At 38.3% G+C, this 20,740-nt stretch overlaps 1 protein-coding gene across 1 annotated transcript in view; it reads right to left on the minus strand.

Annotated features, from left to right (window-relative positions):
* LOC117330094 (transmembrane protein KIAA1109 homolog) overlaps nucleotides 1–20,740 on the minus strand; it is an 84,205-nt gene that overhangs the window by 12,245 nt on the left and 51,220 nt on the right. The window contains exons 42-61 of the mRNA XM_033888313.1: nucleotides 19,976–20,324; nucleotides 19,405–19,531; nucleotides 18,718–18,812; nucleotides 18,423–18,563; nucleotides 17,935–18,141; nucleotides 17,339–17,536; nucleotides 16,963–17,140; nucleotides 16,258–16,587; nucleotides 15,554–15,653; nucleotides 14,840–15,076; nucleotides 14,416–14,649; nucleotides 13,689–13,865; nucleotides 12,867–13,013; nucleotides 7,133–7,345; nucleotides 5,115–5,364; nucleotides 3,411–3,568; nucleotides 2,934–3,132; nucleotides 1,851–2,074; nucleotides 510–761; nucleotides 44–217 (exon numbers count right to left, since the gene is read on the minus strand). Of these exons, the coding sequence (XP_033744204.1) occupies nucleotides 44–217; nucleotides 510–761; nucleotides 1,851–2,074; nucleotides 2,934–3,132; nucleotides 3,411–3,568; nucleotides 5,115–5,364; nucleotides 7,133–7,345; nucleotides 12,867–13,013; nucleotides 13,689–13,865; nucleotides 14,416–14,649; nucleotides 14,840–15,076; nucleotides 15,554–15,653; nucleotides 16,258–16,587; nucleotides 16,963–17,140; nucleotides 17,339–17,536; nucleotides 17,935–18,141; nucleotides 18,423–18,563; nucleotides 18,718–18,812; nucleotides 19,405–19,531; nucleotides 19,976–20,324 (3,990 nt within the window). The remainder of the gene's footprint in view (nucleotides 1–43; nucleotides 218–509; nucleotides 762–1,850; nucleotides 2,075–2,933; nucleotides 3,133–3,410; nucleotides 3,569–5,114; nucleotides 5,365–7,132; nucleotides 7,346–12,866; nucleotides 13,014–13,688; nucleotides 13,866–14,415; nucleotides 14,650–14,839; nucleotides 15,077–15,553; nucleotides 15,654–16,257; nucleotides 16,588–16,962; nucleotides 17,141–17,338; nucleotides 17,537–17,934; nucleotides 18,142–18,422; nucleotides 18,564–18,717; nucleotides 18,813–19,404; nucleotides 19,532–19,975; nucleotides 20,325–20,740) is intronic.

A 20,740-nucleotide genomic window follows, 5' to 3' on the forward strand; every position in this document is an offset into this window, starting at 1 on the left:
AATATACTGTGGTTGAACTTTGAACTGAAGTGTATTGACTAACCTTTGACCTCAGATGTGGCAAATGCATAGTGGAACCACTGCTGGACACTGGTAAATGTCGGTGGCATGGAGTGGCCACGGCTCAGCTTACAGATGGTGGCCATGTTCCTACTGCGTGTGTGGGCAGTCAGCTCATGACCAATGTAAAATGTTAAGTCTTCCACAACATGAACAGCTGAAATTTTTTTTTTTTTAATCATCAAATCTATTATTATAACCACTTCATGCATAAATCTAAGAAACTAGATTAAACTTAAGCCCTTTCTGAGAATGAATCAAGAATGATTAAACATACATGCATGTGCTCTCACATAGATGGAGATGTAGATAAATAAACATTTGGCCACGATAGTGTTACACTGAAGATGTGTCAAACATCTAAAAGAATTGATTTTTCACAATCTTAACTGAACAATATCAACATTAGACCTTAAAAAAATGTGCATTATTTTTGTCGCAATACTGACCTTGTTCCGGTGTTTTCTGAGCCTCTGTTGCAAAGAAGATATATGGCTCATCCACTGTGAATATAGCCCAGGACTTGGACTTGAAATTGATTCCATGAAAGCAGGCGAGTGACAGGTTGTTTCCACGGAGGGTCATGTTTCCTCCGAGGATGGTGCCTTCCTTTGGTATGACTGTAGGAAGCATACTGAAGCGACAGCCTGATACAAGTTCTAGTGCCTTCTGCCAGTGACGGTGATGTCGGATGTCCCAACCTGATATCACAAAAATCTTCTGTATCTCACATCCCATAATTTATTCAGACACATTTAAACAACAGGTGTACACATTATTCATTCTTTCCCACATTTAAATCATATCTTTTTTTATATAAAAATAAATGGCTCACAGAAAATAACTGCTTAACGAAACAAGAGGCCCATGAGCCTTAACGGTCACCTGAGATTTGAAATATTTCAGTTAATCTAATTGACCTTTTTTGGCCCCGCCCATCAGCCCTTAGGGGTCAGTCAGGGCCAACATGTGTATACCATTAAGCTGTCATCCCATGCTGATAATATTAATAAAGTTAGAATGAATTCCAATAGAAATCAAACAAATCATGGTCAAAAATGTGATCTCCCTATATAAACTATAGTAAAATTTACCCCCTCCCCAGGGGCAAACTTGTGACCCAGGGTCATGAAATTCATAAATTTAGTAAAGCACCATAAGACCTTTCCATCTATGAAGAGTATTTGGTTCTACCTTATTTGGGTATTGAGAAGAAGATTTTTGAAATTTCAGTCAATTTGACCCTTTTTGGCCTTGCCCATCAGCCCCTGGGGGTCAGTCAGGGTCAACATGTGTATACCATCAAACTGTCATCCCATGCCTATAATGTTAACCAAATTAGAATGAATTCCATTACAAATCCAAGAAACAAAAGTCAAAAATGTGATTTCCCTATATAAACTATAGTAAAGTTTACCCTCTCCCCAGGGCAAGGGTGAGACCCCTGGGTCCTGAAATTCACAATTTTGGTAAAGCACCTTAAGACCCTTCCAGCTATGAAGAGTGTTTGATTCCACCATATCTGAGAGTAGAGAAGAAGATTTTTGAAGTTTTAGTCAATTTGACCCTTTTTAGCCCTGCCTCTCAGGCCCCTGGGGGGTGGGGACCATATAATTCACACTTTTGGTTGACCTTTAGCCATAAAAGCTTCCTTCCAAATTTCATTGAATTTGGTTCAGGGGTTTTGAAGAAGGAGTCGAAAATGTAAATTGTTTACAAATGGACGACGCACGTACAACGCACAGCGACGGACAAAAGGCGATTAGAATAGGTCACTTTAGATGACATACTCTCAGCTTCGTCCATTAACTTTCTCCTTTCACTGATTCTGGTCTTGTTGCTTCCCGGGATTGGTCCAAAGGCAGACAACACTCTTTTACTACTGGTGAATTGCATGGTGATGAACTCTTCAATCTTGGCGATCATTTTGATGATGTCTGGTGTGGTGGAACGGGACAGCATTAAATGGAACTGGTCCCAACGCAATTCACCATGGGCAAACAGGAATGCTGGCCTATAGGAAGCAAACATTGAAAGATGTGAACTAAAATTAGGAATGGGTTTTACCCATACAAAGAGTACACACACTTTAGTTGTCATAGAGATATGAAAATGTGGCCACAGACTTCAATGGTCATAGAGATATGATAATGTGGCCACAGACTTCAATGGTCATAGAGATATGATAATGTGGCCACAAACTTCAATGGTCAGAGAGATATGACAATGTGGCCACAAACTTCAATGGTCAGAGAGATATGACAATGTGGCCACAAACTTCAATGGTCAGAGAGATATGATAATGTGGCCACAGACTTCAATGGTCATAGAGATATGATAATGTGGCCACAAACTTCAATGGTCAGAGAGATATGACAATGTGGCCACAAACTTCAATGGTCAGAGAGATATGACAATGTGGCCACAAACTTCAATGGTCAGAGAGATATGACAATGTGGCCACAAACTTCAATGGTCAGAGAGATATGAAAATGTGGCCACAAACTTCAATGGTCAGAGAGATATGACAATGTGGCCACAGACTTCAATGGTCAGAGAGATATGACAATGTGGCCACAGACTTCAATGGTCATAGAGATATGATATGTGGCCATAAACTTCAATGGTCAGAGAGATATGACAATGTGGCCACAGACTTCAATGGTCAGAGAGATATGACAATGTGGCCACAAACTTCAATGGTTAGAGAGATATGACAATGTGGCCACAGACTTCAATGGTCAGAGAGATATGAAACTGTGGCCACAAACTTTAATGGTCAGAGTGATATGAAAATGTGGCCACAAACTTCCATGTTCAGATTGAATGACAATGTGGATTTAGGAGAGGGGGTGATGAGAAAATGATCTCACCGTTTGGTGGCTAGTGGTGTGTCTAGCTCTGTAGTGGTGTCCACATGCCACTCATCACGAAGGGTGGTGTCGAGGGAACTAAGTCGTGCCATCAGTACACTGGTACCCATGTAATCCAGCCTAAGTTCAGTGGCCTCCAGCCCCAGTCCTGCCTTGTGGTTCGGCTCCTTCCCTAGTTCTGGATCCTCATTTACCTCAACTAAACACAACAACAGTGATACAGTGTTTAACATGTGTCAATGTTCAAATATAATGTACTCAAACTAGCCTGTCATGTGACACCCCTGAATGCAATAAAATCTGGATATAACTTAGAGCACAGCTCAATCGATACCCTAACTTCTACTGTATGTCATTTCATTATATTTTTGCTATAATTAGCACTCCTACCCCTGTTCCAGTAAGCATAGACAGACCTAATGTTTCTTTGTTTCCTTCTATTTGGGTATAAAAGTTTGCTGACCATTTCTTACTCACAGAATGCATTGAGGTTGTTGAGGTCAACTGTACCACCAACCACACCTCCTCGGGAGTCAAAGTGAGAACTGTCCATTCCCGCACAGATCTTTAGGTCACGATGGCCACTACTGTCAATAGACAGACGTCCATCTGTCTTGATCTTTTGGGTGGTCCAGCTGTCAAACAATGAACATTATTTAAGTGCTACTGCTGTCAAGGAATTGTAAATTCATTGTGTTTTACTGAAATATGAATACATATAAAGAGAAGTAATTCAAAACAGGAAAACAAACTACTAATAAGTTGATCTATATTTTGAATGCAATAGAGATTGCTCTGAGATATTTCTCATATTTATTCACAGCGACTGTAATTAATGTACTGTAAATCACTTAGATTTTGTGAATATCTTATTTCGCAAACTCACCTCTTCAGACATATTCGCAAATACATGCTTTTGTAAACACTGATCTAGAAATGACTTTTAATTCCCAAATGATGAGCAATTAGAGCCATAGACTTTACAAGATTCCTATATTGGTAACTGATAACTTGGTCATCATCCCAAGGTATTATTTTCGTACAAATAATCGCATAGGATTTTAATTCGCAATTGGCTCTCCTTGCGTATTAATGCGAAAATAAATCCCATGCAAAATATAAGTGATTTACAATAGTGAAAGCCTATAACGTATCATTGATTCAATGATTCTTACATCACCCACGTATCACCCAAGTATCGCCCATGTATCGCCCAAATATCGCCCACGTATCGCCCAAGTATCGCCCAAGTATCACCTAAGTATCACCCACGCATCACCCACGTGTCACCCATGTATCGCCCATGTATCGCCCAAGTATCACCCATGTATCGCCCAAGTATCACCCACGTATCGCCTACGTATCGCCTACGTATCACCCACGTATCACCCACGTATCACCCACGTATCACCCAAGTATCACCCACGTATCACCCACGTATCACCCACGTATCACCCAAGTATCACCCACGTATCACCCACATATCACCCAAGTATCACCCACACAACACCCAAGTATCACCCACGTATCACCACGTATCACCTACGTATCACCTACGTATCACCCAAGTTTCACCCAAGTATCCCCCACGTATCACCCACGTACACGTATCAGCCACGTATCACCCATGTATCACCCACGTATCACCCAAGTATCACTCATGTATCACCTACGTATCACCCAAGTATCACCCACGTATCACCCAAGTATCCCCCACGTATCACCCAAGTATCACCCACGTATCACCCAAGTATCACCCACGTATCACCCATGTATCATCCATGTATCACCCAAGTATCACCCACTTATCACCCGCGTATCACCCACGTATCACCCAAGTATCACCCACGTATCACCCAAGTATCACCCACGTATTACCCAAGTATCATCCATGTATCACCCATGTATCATCCAAGTGTCACCCATGTATCGCCCACACATCACCCATGTATCACCCAAGTATCACCAAAGTATCACCCATGTATCGCCCAAGTATCACCCAATAGTGAAACATGAAACATTGTTGCATGTAAAATGGACGATTTCATTCCCATCACTTAATGGGCAAGAAACGGTTCCAAGAACATCAAAATATTTTTTCCACAAATGTTTCTAAAAGTAATCTAATCATTCAGTTCCATACAGGATCCTGAACATGTGGTGTAGAGTACATGTACTTACATGGTGTTGCCCATTACGTTACTCATGTTGACATTTAAGTCAAGTCTGGACAGGTTGACGGCGAACAGGACAAGGGTTTCCCAGGAACTGAGTGGTTTGGAAGCAACTTGACCTGAAGCATGACGTCGAGACCGAGGCGTCTCTGAGGAGATACTTGACCTTGACTTGACTGCTGTGCGAGAGATTGGTGTGGGAGGTATCTCCAGACCAGTCATCATGTCAGAAGGAGATTGTGGAGCAGACACAGATGCTTTAATCAAACAGGAGAGGAATACAGTGTATAGAAATACATAACTATCTCATAAACAATAAAAAATATCTTTCTGCGAAAAAGGAAATTTCTATGAATACAAATTTTCCAGACTTAATCTACAGCAATACTGCAACAAACATTCCAAAGAATTTTATGATTTTTAATATTTTTTAGTGACAGATTTTACAATTTTTAATTTTGAAAAATGTATTGATGGAGAATAGGCACTTATGATTATAATGTAAATCTTATATCTATAGAAAAGAACAGCAATTTGAATTTAATCATAAACACCAGGTAAATCAATTTATAATTACAGACACCATATATTATATACATTTTAAAAAATGTATTTGATATGATCCTTGATTAAATCATATAAATCTAATAAGGCCTAAAAAAATATTTGTTTCCACAAACATGCCAAAAAAAGGGGGGGCCAAGTCATTTTGGTTATCATAAAGAGAAAGAAGGTTGGTCCAACAAAAACAACCTCCAAGAAGGTAGGCACAAAAACAAGACCAATCAGGTTGGCAGAAACCAAGGTATATTTAGGCTTTAATGCACACATAAAATAGATATGCTCAGTAATGATTTGGTTGTTTGCTGTTAATCAAATATTTTTAGAAAATTAATTTAAAACAAATTTTCAAAATACTTAAAAAATTATGTATCAGGCAGCAAGTTATTTTTCACACAAAAGATTAACACTCATTTTATTGTCACAAAACACAATAGGCAACTGAACAATGCAACACTTTTCTGTTAAATGAATAAGTTTAAAAAGAGGCCACAAATGGACCTTTTGCTTTACTTCTTATTATGATTGGTACCCAAATAAATTAGTCAATTTAGAAACAAATACTCAGGAAATTGATATCTAGTCAACCTCTGGTCACGATTGCCATGTTGGATTTGATAGATGTCAAATAAAAAATAGTTTTTGTAAACAACCAAAATCCTTCTAATTGTCATCATCTGCTTATGTGCACTATTTGTTAAAAATTGTATAAAAAAACTACAGAAAATGTAGCACCACAGTCACAAAAAAGTTAATAATGCATGCATAATTTTTTTATAAAACAATAAAATTCCACAGACTATGCAGAGGAATTAAAATTAGGGTGACTTAATAAAAGGTATAGGTTTCTATCAACCACGAAAAAATGAATCATTAGAAACATATGTTTACTGAATCAGGCAGCATCAAAATCTATAGAGCAAAGTGTTATGCTCTTGATGGAATCTGAAGGCTAAATGAGATTCAGAACAAGATATTTATATTTTATTCAATATGATAAATCATAGTGGGAAGACGAATATTTGCCTGGTGGGGTTTAAGATTTTCCCCTCACATGGTTGTAAGATGAGTTGTATATATTTGCCAACTCTACGTATTTAAGAGACAGACTCCTGAATTTTTCCCCAATTTTAGATACAGTCTATCAATAAAACTTCATGTTAGCCATATTACCATATTTCAATTTATTGTGTTTAAATGCATTTTTTTTGCAGGCTAGAAATTTTGTAATTAATGATATAAATACGCTTGTCACATTTCCAGCAGGGTGGCAAGTACATGTATATGTAAATAGATCATTAACGATACCTTGAATCCGGTGGCATGTCTATGTAACTAGACAATTTACCATACCTTAAGTTTGTTTCCCAAGATACTTTTTATCAAATCATATATTAATACAGTTAATCTGTATTTTAGTAAATGATGTTAGTGTCATGCCCGTCACCTAGCCACTTAGCACACCTCTACGTCCTGACTTGCGGGCAATCTCGTTCTTGAGCTCGGTGCTTATCTGTATTTTGAGCTTGTCCCCTGAGGAGCCTCGCCGATGGTGGGTAAGGACCCGTGGCTCGGACCCCCCCAGGTGTAGCGCGGGTGAGGAGGTGAACAGCTTCGACACAGGACTGCGGGGCAACGAGTCCCCTAGGGAGCTAGCATTGGAAGAGCTATCCCAGTCTGAAATAGCAACACAACGCAAACCAAAAATAAACAGAAAGCAACTGTAGCACAAAAACACAACTGCAGGGGGTGTCCAGTGATAGCATATATATTATAGTATATCAATACTTAGTGATAAAGTATATTATTACTGGTATAACCACACAAGGAACCCATCTTCTGTACATGTTAGAAATAGGAAGTGAAAACTTGTGGATATTGAAAATACAAATACAGAACCATTACTTATCAATGGTATTGCAATTAAGGTGCAGAGAAATTCACTGTTAACATTCAGCTATTCTTAAGTGGACACTTACACTGTAATAGTTAGAAAGTGTTTCGGTATGTTACATGTATTTGTATGCGTATTAGGCGAGTGATATGTGTGTACATCATTCTCTTCATAATGTGTTCATCTAGTTTAGTTTAGTTTGGTTGATTTTGTTTAGCGTCTTATTAACAGCCAGGGTCATTTAAGGGCGCGCCAGGTTATTGAGGTGGAGTTGGGCCGGAGTAAGGCAACTGCCCCACATGGGTTTCGAACTTGTAACCCAAAGATGGAGGACTCATGATAAAATGTTCATATTGTACATTGGGTATTAATTGTGTAATAAGACAAAATGTGCAAGAAAAAAAGAATTGATGAACATTTCTAACAAAACAGAGAGAAAATGCAAATCCATATAATTTTCAAAATGAAACTATGTAATACTATAAAAAGGCTTTCACTGAACATCCCTTGGGAGGGTAACAATCGCACAAATAAATGGGATCAAAATGATCAAATCACAGTCAACTTAAAATAATAAATATGATATGGATGACACCATCAATTAAACTTAAGTCAAGTTGACAATGCTTTGAATGAACTACTATCATATGACCTTTACCACAGATAAATGAGAAACTGTTGAGGAAATAAGCTGGGAAGCAAGCTATTTCAGCTTAAACGCAGACATACCACATGTATTTATATCAATAATTAACAAGAGGCCCATGGGCCTTAACGGTCATCTGACAAACACTTACACTTACAGCAGGGACACACCCCTCAATCCAGCATTATTACCATAAATCATTTATCGCAGCCAGTTATGTTTTAGATCAAATTTGGTTTTTATCCATTTAGCTTGTCCAGGAAGAGCAGCATCATAAAGCAAAATTTTAGCCAAGTTCCCATTTTTGGGGCATGCCCCTCTGTGTCCCAATGGGTCAGACAAGACTCATTTATATCAATTAGGATTGCCTTTCCCCAATGATGTTTCATGCTAAATATAGTTGTAATCAATTAAGGCATTAAGGAGGAATTGCATTTTAAAGAAATGTTTAACCTAAGCGCTCCTTTTGCCCCATCTTTTTTTCCCCAGGGGTCAAACCTGTCTCATTAAAAAATATGATTGCCGTCACCTTATATTTCACATCAAATTAGGTTGTAATCCACCAAAAGGTTAGGGAGGATTAGGATTTAACAGAAAATATTCACCAAAGTTCCCCTTTTGGGGCCCTGCCCCTAAGGCCCCAGGGGTCTCACTAGCCTCGTTTATATAAAATATGACCACCATTCCCAAAGGATGTTTCACACCATATTTCGTATTAATCCACCCAAGGGTTAGAGAGAAGTAGGATTTATAGCAAAAATTCACCAAAGTTCCCCTTTTGGGGCCCCGCCCCTCTGGCCCTAGGGGTCAAACCAGCCTCATTTATATAAAATATGATTGTCCTCCTCCAATGATGTTTCACACCAAATTTGGTAATAATTCACTATGGGGGTTAGGAGGAGTAGTATTGTAAAGCAAAATTTCATCAAAGTTCCCCTTTTGGGGCCCTGCCCTTCTGGCCCCAGGGGCCACACCAGCCTAATTTATATAAAATATGACCACCCTCCCCCAATGATGTTTCACACAATATCTGGTTGAAATCCACCAAAGGGTTAAGGAGGAGTAGGATTTTATAGCAAAATTTCATAAAAGTTCCCCTTTTGGGGCCCTGCCCCTCAGGCCCCAGGGGCCACACCAGCCTCATTTATATAAAATATGACCACCCTCCCCCAATGATGTTTCACACAATATCTGGTTGAAATCCACCAAAGGGTTAAGGAGGAGTAGGATTTTATAGCAAAATTTCATCAAAGTTCCCCATTTGGGGCCCCGCCCCTCAGGCCCCAGGGGTCACACTAGCCTCATTTATATAAAATATGACCGCCCTCCCCAAATGATGTTTCACACAATATCTGGTTGAAATCCACCAAAGGGTTAAGGAGGAGTAGGATTTTATAGCAAAATTTCATAAAAGTTCCCCTTTTGGGGCCCTGCCCCTCAGGCCCCAGGGGCCACACCAGCCTCATTTATATAAAATATGACCACCCTCCCCCAATGATGTTTCACACAATATCTGGTTGAAATCCACCAAAGGGTTAAGGAGGAGTAGGATTTTATAGCAAAATTTCATCAAAGTTCCCCATTTGGGGCCCCGCCCCTCAGGCCCCAGGGGTCACACTAGCCTCATTTATATAAAATATGACCGCCCTCCCCAAATGATGTTCACAACATATCTGGTTGAAATCCACTAAAGGGTTAAGGAGGAGTAGGATTTTATAGCAAAATTTCATCAAAGTTCCCCATTTGGGGCCCCGCCCCTCAGGCCCTAGGGGTCACACCAGCCTCATTTATATAAAATATGATCACCCTCCCCAAATGATGTTTCACACAATATCTGGTTGAAATCCACCAAAGGGTTAAGGAGGAGTAGGATTTTATAGCAAAATTTCATCAAAGTTCCCCTTTTGGGGCCCCGCCCCTCAGGCCCCAGGGGTCACACCAACTTCATTTATATAAAATATGACCGCCCTCCCCCAATGATGTTTCCAACCAAATTTAGTTGTAATCCACCCAAGGGTAAAGGAGGAGTAGGATTTTATAGCAATATTCACCTAAGTTCCCTTTTCGGCGCCCCGCCCTTCTGGCCCCAGGGGTCAGACCAGCCTCATTTATATAAAATATGATTGTCCTCCCCCAATGATGCTTCAAACCAAATTTGGAAGTAATCCACCCAAGCGTTAAGGAGGAGTAGCGTTTTGAAAGAAAAAGTTTACGGACGGCGCACGGCGCACGGCGCACGGCGCACGGCGGACGGCGCACGGCGCACGGCGGACGACGACGGACGAAGCACGATGACTATAGGTCATCCTGACCCTTTGGGTCAGATGACCTAAAAACACAAGAGATCCCAGAGGGATCTTGGCGCCCACCATTGAATGATCTTTATAGGTTCCATGTCAGATTGATCTTTTCTCTACTTTTCCCTTCTTCTAAGTCTTACTAATCTGTGTAAATTCAGAAACAGCCCTCTAGATCTAGTACTTTTCAAACAAGGGGAACCTATATATAAAATTTAAGATTTAGCGATAATGGCTGTCTGCCGGCCATGTTGTTTTCCGATTGGTCCCAAAATGCAATACCAGGGACCAAGGGGAACCTACATATGAAATTTGAGAAAGATCCCTTCAGTACCTTCTGTACAATAGCGATAACAAATTTCAATTTTCAAAATACAAGATGGCTGCCTGTCAGCCAGGTTGTTTTCTGACTGGTCTCAAAATCCAATATGTATAACTAGACACAGAGGGCAACCTACAAATGAAATTCAGAAAGATCCTTTCAGCAATTTCTGATAAATAGCGATAACAATCTTCAATTGTCAAAATCCAAGATGGCTGCCTGTCGGCCATGTTGTTTTTCGATTGGTCTCAAAATGCAATATGCATAACTACGCACTGAGGGAAACCTACATATGAAATTTGAGAAAGATCCCTTCAGTACTTTCTCAGAAATAGCGATAACAATCTTCAATTGTCAAAATCCAAGATGACTGCCTGTCGGCCATGTTGTTTTCTGAATAGTCTCAAAATGCAATATGCATAACTAGGCACAGAGGGGAACCTACATATGAAATTTCAGAAAGATCCCTTCAGTACTTTCTGAGAAATAGCGATAACAAACTTCAATTGTCAAAATCCAAGATGTCTGCCTGTCGGCCATGTTGTTTTCAGATTAGTCTCAAAATGCAATATGCATAACTAGGCACCGAGGGAAACCTACATATGAAATTTCAGAAAGATCCCTTCATAAGTATCTGAGAAATAGCGATAACAAACTTCAATTGTCAAAATCCAAGATGGCTGCCTGTCGGCCATGTTGTTTTCCAATTGGTCTCAAAACGCAATATGCATAACTAGGCACCAAGAGGAACCTTTATATGAAATTTCAGAAAGATCCCTTCATAAGTTTCTGAGAAATAGCGATAACAAACTTCAATTGTCAAAATCAAAAGATGGCTGCCTGTCGGCCATGTTGTTTTCCGATTGGTCTCAAAATGCAATATGCATAACTAGGCACCAAGGGGAATCTACATATGAAATTTGAGAAAGATCCCTTCAGTACTTTCTCAGAAATAGCGATAACAAACTTCAATTGTCAAAATCCAAGATGGCTGCCTGTCGGCAATGTTGTTTTCCGATTGGTCTCAAAATGCAATATGCATAACTAGGCACCAAGGGGAACCCACATATGAAATTTGGGAAAGATCCCTTCAGTACTCTCTGAGGATTAGCGATAACAAGAATTGTTTACGGACGGACGGACGGACGGACGGACGGAGGGACGGACGGACCACGGACCACGGACGCAGGGCGATTTGAATAGCCCACCATCTGATGATGGTGGGCTAAAAATAGAATATTTTGTTGAGATGTGATCTCTACAACTCATTAAAGTGTTTCTGTTGAAAGTTGAAAATATAAGATGTTCTGTAAATGGCATCCATAAAACATTAATGTTGGAAATGGTTTGGGATAGAAAACAGGCATTAATTGTAAATCTTTTATTATATATTAGGTACATGTACAAATTAAAATATTACTGGTGTGGGATGACAAAACATACAGCAGCATTTCACAGCTGACAAGCCCAGGAAACCTAATCCTCATACAGGTAGGAAATTAACACTGGTATTACTTCTCATACTCTAAAGGTAAACAATTGTTTTTCTAAATATTATGAAAATGACAATATAAACTAATTTTAAAGAATGGGTGGGGATTTCCAGACAGCTAATGAGGGAATTGTATGTAAATGTAGTTTTATTTATCAATTCATTTTACTTTGAATGCAACTCAAATTAAGCAAGTCACTCCCAGAGGACACGGAGAGCAAATATAACACAAATGATCATACAACAACTAACTTCACAATAACACATGCATATAAACTGTGGAAGGCGAGTCATCCAAACCACAAACCTGTTAAAACGTGAGCAGAGGACACTGTAAAAGGAACCACCAATAGTTACTTATTTTAATCAAATTCAAAGATTTAATTACAAAACTTTTATTTCACAAATCAAGTATATGTGAAATTAAAGAAACACTAAGACAATCTTCTAATTTCAAAGTCAGCCAAAACCGTCAAATGATAAATGTCTGCCAATCACAAGAAATTGAATTAGTTCAGTAATATTTCAATTTTTTTGTCACACATACCCTCTTCTGCGGCCTGGACGTAGCTGTCATCACCTAAAAACAGTCGTCGAGCCAGGTTTCGGCGATACCATGCTTTGGGGAAACTTAGGATTTCTGAAAGTCGCCTCATGTCATATTTAAAAGCTGCAGTGCCTATATCTATGATACCTGTAAAGATGAAAGGTTAATCCACAACTTTATAATTTGACATTGTATACTCGATAAATAAGTCCACCAGATTATAGATAATGAGTTTATACATGTTCAGTTCATATACTTTGAACAAGCAAAGTAAGAGATGAGTTACTTACAACAGAACACAGCATTTTTACTGAGCTGTAACAGACATGGGTGTTCTTATAACCAGGTATAGGTTATTGCTGGATCATTACATGATTGAGTTTGGAAATATCACTGACTGAGAGATGCTTTGTACCTAACTTCTGGAACCATACCATGGTATCATGTTTTAGAAACCATTACAGACACAGAACTCTGTTACTATGGTAACCGGGTTCAGAGTCAATTAAGGCCTTGAGATTAACCTCTGTTACCATGGCAACCTGGGTCATAAACCATTACAGGCAGAGGACTTAGGACTTAACTTTGTTATATGATAACTTAGCTCAGAAACTATTACAATTATATGATAACTTAGCTCAGAAACTATTACAAACTGAAACAGACTGCTGTTACCATGGTAATCTGGGTCAGAAAACATAACAAAGGAATAAGGACTGATATCTGTTATAAGGTATCATGGCATGTACAACACAAGTCAGAAACTATCACAGAGGAATTAGGACTGACCTCTGTTACCGTGGTAACTGATATTATACCTACCAGAAAACCTAACAACATTGGACTTCGATTGAGGAGGATCCTTGAGATCTTTATCAGGGAGGCGAACCTCCATTTTCCTGTTACGGGAGATGTTGATCTTAATGAACTCCACATCAAGATTGAGCATGTCCCTACGGGCCATCTCTGACAGCAGTGTCCCATGTTCCTGGATACTTCCTGTAATTCAACATACAAAGACAAAATCTATATCTTAATACTGTAATTCAACAAACAAAGACAAAATCTATATCTTAACACTGTAATTCAACATACAAAGACAAAATCTATATCTTAACACTGTAATTCAACATACAAAGACAAAATCTATATCTTAACACTTTTAAGCGAGTTATTTCCAAAGAAAATTTATTAAAGGTTAATTTTAAAAAGTGCAAAAATGTCAGAAAAGTTAATCTGAGATTCAGTTATGAATACAAGCCAGGTAATCATTATTATATCTTAACACTGTAATTCAACATACACAGACAACATTTATATCTTAACACTTTTAAGCGAGTTATTTCCAAAGAAAATATATCTGACCAATAAAATCTGACATGTACCTGTAATCCTGGTAAATACTAACCCCAATATACCGCTTGACTAGAGAAATCTTCTCTTTAGCTCCATTGGAGCAAGACTAGTAATTATAAGCCAGGGATCCCGGGTTTGATTCCTAGTGGAGGCAGTGATTTAAATTTAATTAATCATGTGCTCTGTTACATACCTAGTTGGGAGTGACGAGAACTGGTACTGTACACAGGTGAGGCCATCTTCCTCTGCATACCACCGTATGGATGGAATATATACAAAGAGAAATCTGAAAGGCCCACACTGATGTTGAGTCCACCTGTCATGGTGGACGGGTCAGCACTAGAAGCAGTACTAGCTGTCCTGGGTCGAGTTTCTGGCCCTCCCTTACCTCCACTCAGGTTTCGCTCTCGATTCATTTTCTTAGGCACTACAAGAAAAAATTATCAAAGTATATTTATCTAGTTGTGATATCTAAATACATTATGAAAGAAAGAATCATTTATCCAGTAGTCTATGGAAAGTTTGAGAGGGATGGGGCGGAAGATTAAAGATTGTTAACTGGTGTGTCAGATTCAAAGTTTGAGAGTGAGTTATTAGTGCCAGTATTGAAGACTTACCTTCAGGGTGTAAGACTTCTGTATCAGAACCCTTGCTGGAGAAGACAAGCTCCAGAGACGGTACCTGCAGCAGACATTCCACTCGTGATACTGGTAGACAGTTGAATCTGATGATGGAAGGATCCACACGGATGAAGACAACAACATCCACAGGGAAGGAATAGTGACTAGCCGTGGCATACAGGGAGTTGTACGAGCCGTCCAGATCAATGTTTAACATGTTCTCTATGATCTCCGCTATAACAAAACATGGTCAGATATATTACCAAAAAGTTCCACAAGGAAGAAAACAGAAATATTCCACAGAAATGAATTTTTTACATATGTGGACAAGAGTAGATCCAAAGAGACATTAAGAAATACCTACACATTGGTAGTCACAACATCAAATTTCAGATCTGGTATCAAATGAAAAGTGAGTGATTAATTAATTCATATTAAAATATTCCGAGGAAGTTCCATAACAACTGGAGCATCCTGTTAATAAGAAATCACATAAGCATTTAAGGTAAAAAATAATCAAGTTATCACATGAAAACCAATACTCTATTTATAGTAACAATGACTGAATTTTTACAATTAGACCTGAAATGCAACCCTAACTAAGCAAAATTTAGTTAGAAGTAACAGTATGAAATTTGAGGAGCCAAGTGGAACTTAAGTTATCGCACTGAAACCAATTTTCATTTTATAGAAACAGTAACCTTGACCTACTTTTCTTGCTAGGTTGTGATGGAGTGGTGCTGTTTCCGATAGGTAAAGGTTCCAGGGCTTGTTCCATGAAGTCCAGCAGGCATGGACTGATAACCATTTCCTATAGACAGGATAAAACACAGTTAAATACACCATGCCATTTTCATCCAGATAAGATATCTATTTATTACTTCTTCCATTTGTGCATGACTACAAAAGTTCTGTTAATACTAATTATACTCAATAAACTTTTAAATAACACTTCATCATATTCATTATTTCGCATTCAACTTTAACAGTTGAAAGATCAGATATTTAATTCAAAAGCTTTAAATATATACTGTTGGTCAAAAACAAAGCCAACCAAGGAAAGAGTAGTAAACAATAGAAAATGAAATACAGGGATTATATACCACTCTGTAAACTAAGAAAATAGCATTCAAGTTCAATACCATCCAAAAGTAGACAAAAATATCAACAAAATATAAACAAAGTATATTTTTCTTTCTTTGTGGATAAGTGAATATCTGAACCATGGTTATCATATTGATTTGCATTAAATCATCACATGTATCAAGTTTCTGAGGGAAGTGTACTGACATATAAAAATATTTAAATGATCAGGGTTGTCCTCACAGAACAAACTCTCTAGAACTCATAATAATGTGTATGGTACTCTCTAATAATGCACTGGGCATTCATATTGCCTATAAAAACTAGCTTACCTCTGGTAACGATGACAAAGAAATCCAAGCGTACAAGTTTGCCCGTTTAAAGTTGGCCCTCTTCCCGCTGTATCCAGATGTATAACTCTCTTTACTCTCGACACTGTCAGTACTAACAAGCTTAGGGTACGGGCCATGGGGACCTTTTCTCATCATTACCACATGGAGATCCTCTCCTGGAGAATCCTCCATTGGAGTGGCTTGAGGATGTAGCCCCTGTGACCCCTGTGACCCCTGCTGACTCTGTGACCCTGGCATTCCTTGTGTGCTTCGAGTAGAGTCATTCATACTGTCTGACACACCACCACTGGTTTTGGAGTTGTAATGTACCTGTAATTGTCAGTAATACCTAGTTTATCTGTTGTGTTATAAGGGTCTATACAAACATGTTTTCCACACAGGTGTAAGTATCTTAAACAATTTCTATCATCCATACATGTGTAAGTATCTTAAATAATTTCTATCAGAAATGAGTCCTTTAATAAAACAATAATCAAGTGTGAAAAATCTCATGACTTCATTTTTCCAACATAATTTTCAATCTGTGATGTGATTTGGTGACCAAATCTGAGGCACTTACACTAGAACTGTTCGGAAAATTGAAAAGAGAAGCTAGAAGTATTACCCTGGGTACAAGAGATACTTTCAGCCATTGAAAAAAAGTATGACCATACAAAACCTTGTAAATATAAAGAAGAAACCAACCTTGACATCTACACTGGGAACAAAGAAAACAGTGTTCTCTATCTGATTCTGCTTCAGGTCCTTCTCAGACTTCTTCCCAAGGGTGGGAGGGGGCGGGGTCTCCTGACGTTTGCCACGCCTCTTACTGGATGGGGAGGAAGGTGTGTCTGGTGTTGGAGTCTTCTCTCTCTTCAGATGTCTGTACAGGAATGAAAGAGTGATATATGATAATGAGACTGGTCTTTGTTTGTTAAATTGTCCCTGAAGATGTAAACATTTTACCATGGGTCAAATATTATTTAAACGAAAAATCAATGCCTTAAAATATCAACAAAGAACCAGCGAAGAAAAAAGTAATCAACAGAAACACTACCAATGAAATTGTTTATGACATTACTTTTTCAGTTCATCCTCCTTTGAGTACTTTGGATAAAGAACACACTTTCCACTGTCAATGAAAACTTTGATATCCAGCTCAAAGTCAATGCTTGGTTCTGCGGAAGTGGAAGGCTTAGAACCAGAACTTCCCATACTTGGATTTGATGTGTCTGATTTGAAGGTTACAGTATCATCTGCCAGAGATGTCCCTGGTTGTCTGAAATATACATGCAATTAACATTGCCTTCTGAATGTATATCAAAATAGCATGTGAATGGTCTTCACTAAATCAATTCCTAACTTTTGGATATCTGATCTGCATGGTGTCGAATTTGTAAAAGGATAAATTTTTACTTTTAACATGGAAATTTGATATACACTTGTTTGTTTCAAAGAAAATTTTGCTCAAATTTGAAATTCATGAAAGTTATAAACAACAATTCTATTATCTGTGACTTACAAACATAGACAGATTTTCAAGTTATCAATATTTTTACTGAAACAGTCATAATCAGTTGTCATCCTAAAAAATAGGCATATAAAGCAAAAAATTTTCAACAACATATCATACTCCAAGAAACTGTTCTAAAATAAATGTTTTCAATTCATACATACTCTGAGTCAGCAAAAACCGTTCCAGAGTCTCTATTTGGTGTGGCTTTTCCAGAGTAGTCAGTGGGGTCAGATAGGGAGTCACTCGAGTCAGAACCTGAGGAGCTGCCCCGAGACATCCACATCTTCTTACTGGAGTGTGTAGGGCTGCTCTTTAGGTATCCCCTATACAGGGGAGACGACTCCACCGAAGAGAGGGACTCTGGAGTCCTATAAAGGACCAGCACATTACAATCGAAGACTTAATCAAACTTCTGTCTAACAATGATACAACTTTGGCACACAGTGTAAATGCAGGAATTCTGCAGAATTACATGTCTTGCTGGTCCCTGATTAATGTTTTGAATAAAATAAGTTTTATAAAATATTGTTGAAGTTCATTTCAGTTCCTTCTTCCTGATGGGAAGACATAATTTTCTTACTTCTTACATAAATCAATAAATATATCATGTAAAAATGCAATCTAGCTGCCTCTCCAACTCTGTACTTACTCAGGGAGGGAATATGTACAGGTTGCCGTGCCCCCAAACTGTACTTTGGTAGTAGGGAGGGTTCGGCTCCAGTCCACAGATGCTCCACGATTATGTGCCAAATCCTGGTTGTAGGAAGCAAGCTTATCCAGGTCTAAGTGTCTGTTAGCAAAACAAAGATTATCATATAATACAATCAAAATATGATTCATTTTTTTCTAAAATACATATACAGTTTCAAGACGATTCTTGAGGAAAGATAAATATAAGCACAGATAGGCCCCAATGTGACCTTTATTTTGACCTGATGACCTACCCTTTCCTGTCACGCCCCACTGGACCTCCATAAGATTTGGACCTATAGTGAGATGATCTGTTTCCTATTCCCAGCTGGTCTTTCAAGGCAGATGTCTAGAAATAAAAGTTTTAGAAAGATTTTGAAAAAATAAAATACATTTTATGCTTCACATTCATGTGAGGCCACACCCTTTATGTGTATATGACACAGGTCATTTAATAGGATTTAATAGGATTAATTAGTGGACGCAGGCATTGCTGCTGCTGTATCCTACCAATTTACAATATAAGTTGAAATACAATGTGGTAAACATGAAATATGCCTATATATAAGATGCTGTATGATCGTACTTCAACTCAAGTCATCAATTAAAGAAATTTTGATCTTGAGCATACAAGTTTTGCATCTTGTTTTACAATCATGTAATTCTGAACAATTTTTTTCAAACAAGTATATATAATTCAAATGATAGTTGCACATTCTAACTCTAACCCAAGAACAATCTATTAAACACGACATCTGAGAGATGTTACATGATAGACAGTTTACACGACATCTGAGAGATGTTACATGATAGACAGTTTACACGACATCTAAGAGATGTTACATGATAGACAGTTTACACGACATCTGAGAGATGTTACATGATAGACAGTTTCTCCTAGATTTCCTCCAGTTAAGAACAATCTACCAAACATGACATACCCGACTCTCACTCTGTTTCTTGAGTTTGTTCAGAACTTCACGTCTGAAGTCCTGGAACACGATACCCTTGAGTTCCTCTAGTTTCTTGGACTCTATCTCCACTGTAGCCAAGCTGGCACCAAGTTGTCTGTAAAACAGGCAGGTAACTTTCCAGTTTCAACAAAGTGACAAGCAAATTGCAACCCAGATGTATGATAACTAAACAGCTGTTATATCAACATTATAGACCTTGTGTAGAAGCAAAGGGACCCAGTGTATATGTCTGCATTGCTTACCTGTTATTCGGTGTTATTTAATTGCATTTGACAGCTTTGACCTTCAGATAGGGTCAGGGTCAAATAAATCTATTTAAATTGACTTAATAGCTAGATAGGTAACATTCTAGACTAATTATCATTTATCTTCAATTTTCAGATTTACCTAAGACTTTGAAAGTTTGTCAGTCATATTATCAATTTTACAAAAAAACTTAAATGCAATCCAAAAGAGCTAAATGAAAAAAAAACTTGATCACAGTGACCTTAATAAAAGTACATTCTAGATAGTCTGGAATACATGCTAGCTAACTTACTTGAGATCCTGTACTATTTTGGCTTGTTCGTTCATCTCTTTCTCAATGAGCCTGAAGCGGAGTTTTGGATCAAGTGATGTGTCATACACAAACTCTGGCAGGGTGTCCATCAGGATGCTAGGTCTACGTGTAACCTCAATCTCCAGATCATTGGACGGCGAGAAAATAGAGTCCATTCCTCCATCTGGGAAACCTTCCTCAGATAATTCCTCATCTGGGTCACCAGCCAAGGCAGTCAGTGTGTTACCAAGGGCAGATAATCGCTTACCAATGTTGGTGTCAAGGTGTACATCTATTCCCTGCATCTCCCATCGTACATTAAGGATCCACTTGGCATTACTGCTTGGCTCTGTCATCAAAGATTGTGTTAAAAAAAGAATATATAGATCTATAAACCCTAAAAATGGCAGTGAAAGATACTGAAAATGCATGCATGAAGAACCTTTAATATATATGTATATTGTGATTAAAAAAATACTAAGCTTGCCAATAATCAATCCGATTCCACTTAGTTTATAATTAAGTTGCAAAATTCATAGAAGCAGCTTGATATGGAGTGATCCCTACATACCAATATTACAGTAAGGCAGACAGGGCAAGAGATTCCCTAAAAAAATTAACGAAATGAATTGTAGAATACATGTTGTATAGCAAATTGTAATTTAAAGACATCTTTTTAATTCCAATATGTATCAAATTATATTATATATCATCCTTTTCCTTCAATAATATGTACCCCTATGATAAAAGCAGGGTGAATCACAT

Source organism: Pecten maximus, chromosome 6, assembly GCF_902652985.1.
Source record: "Pecten maximus chromosome 6, xPecMax1.1, whole genome shotgun sequence".
Taxonomy (NCBI): domain Eukaryota; kingdom Metazoa; phylum Mollusca; class Bivalvia; order Pectinida; family Pectinidae; genus Pecten; species Pecten maximus.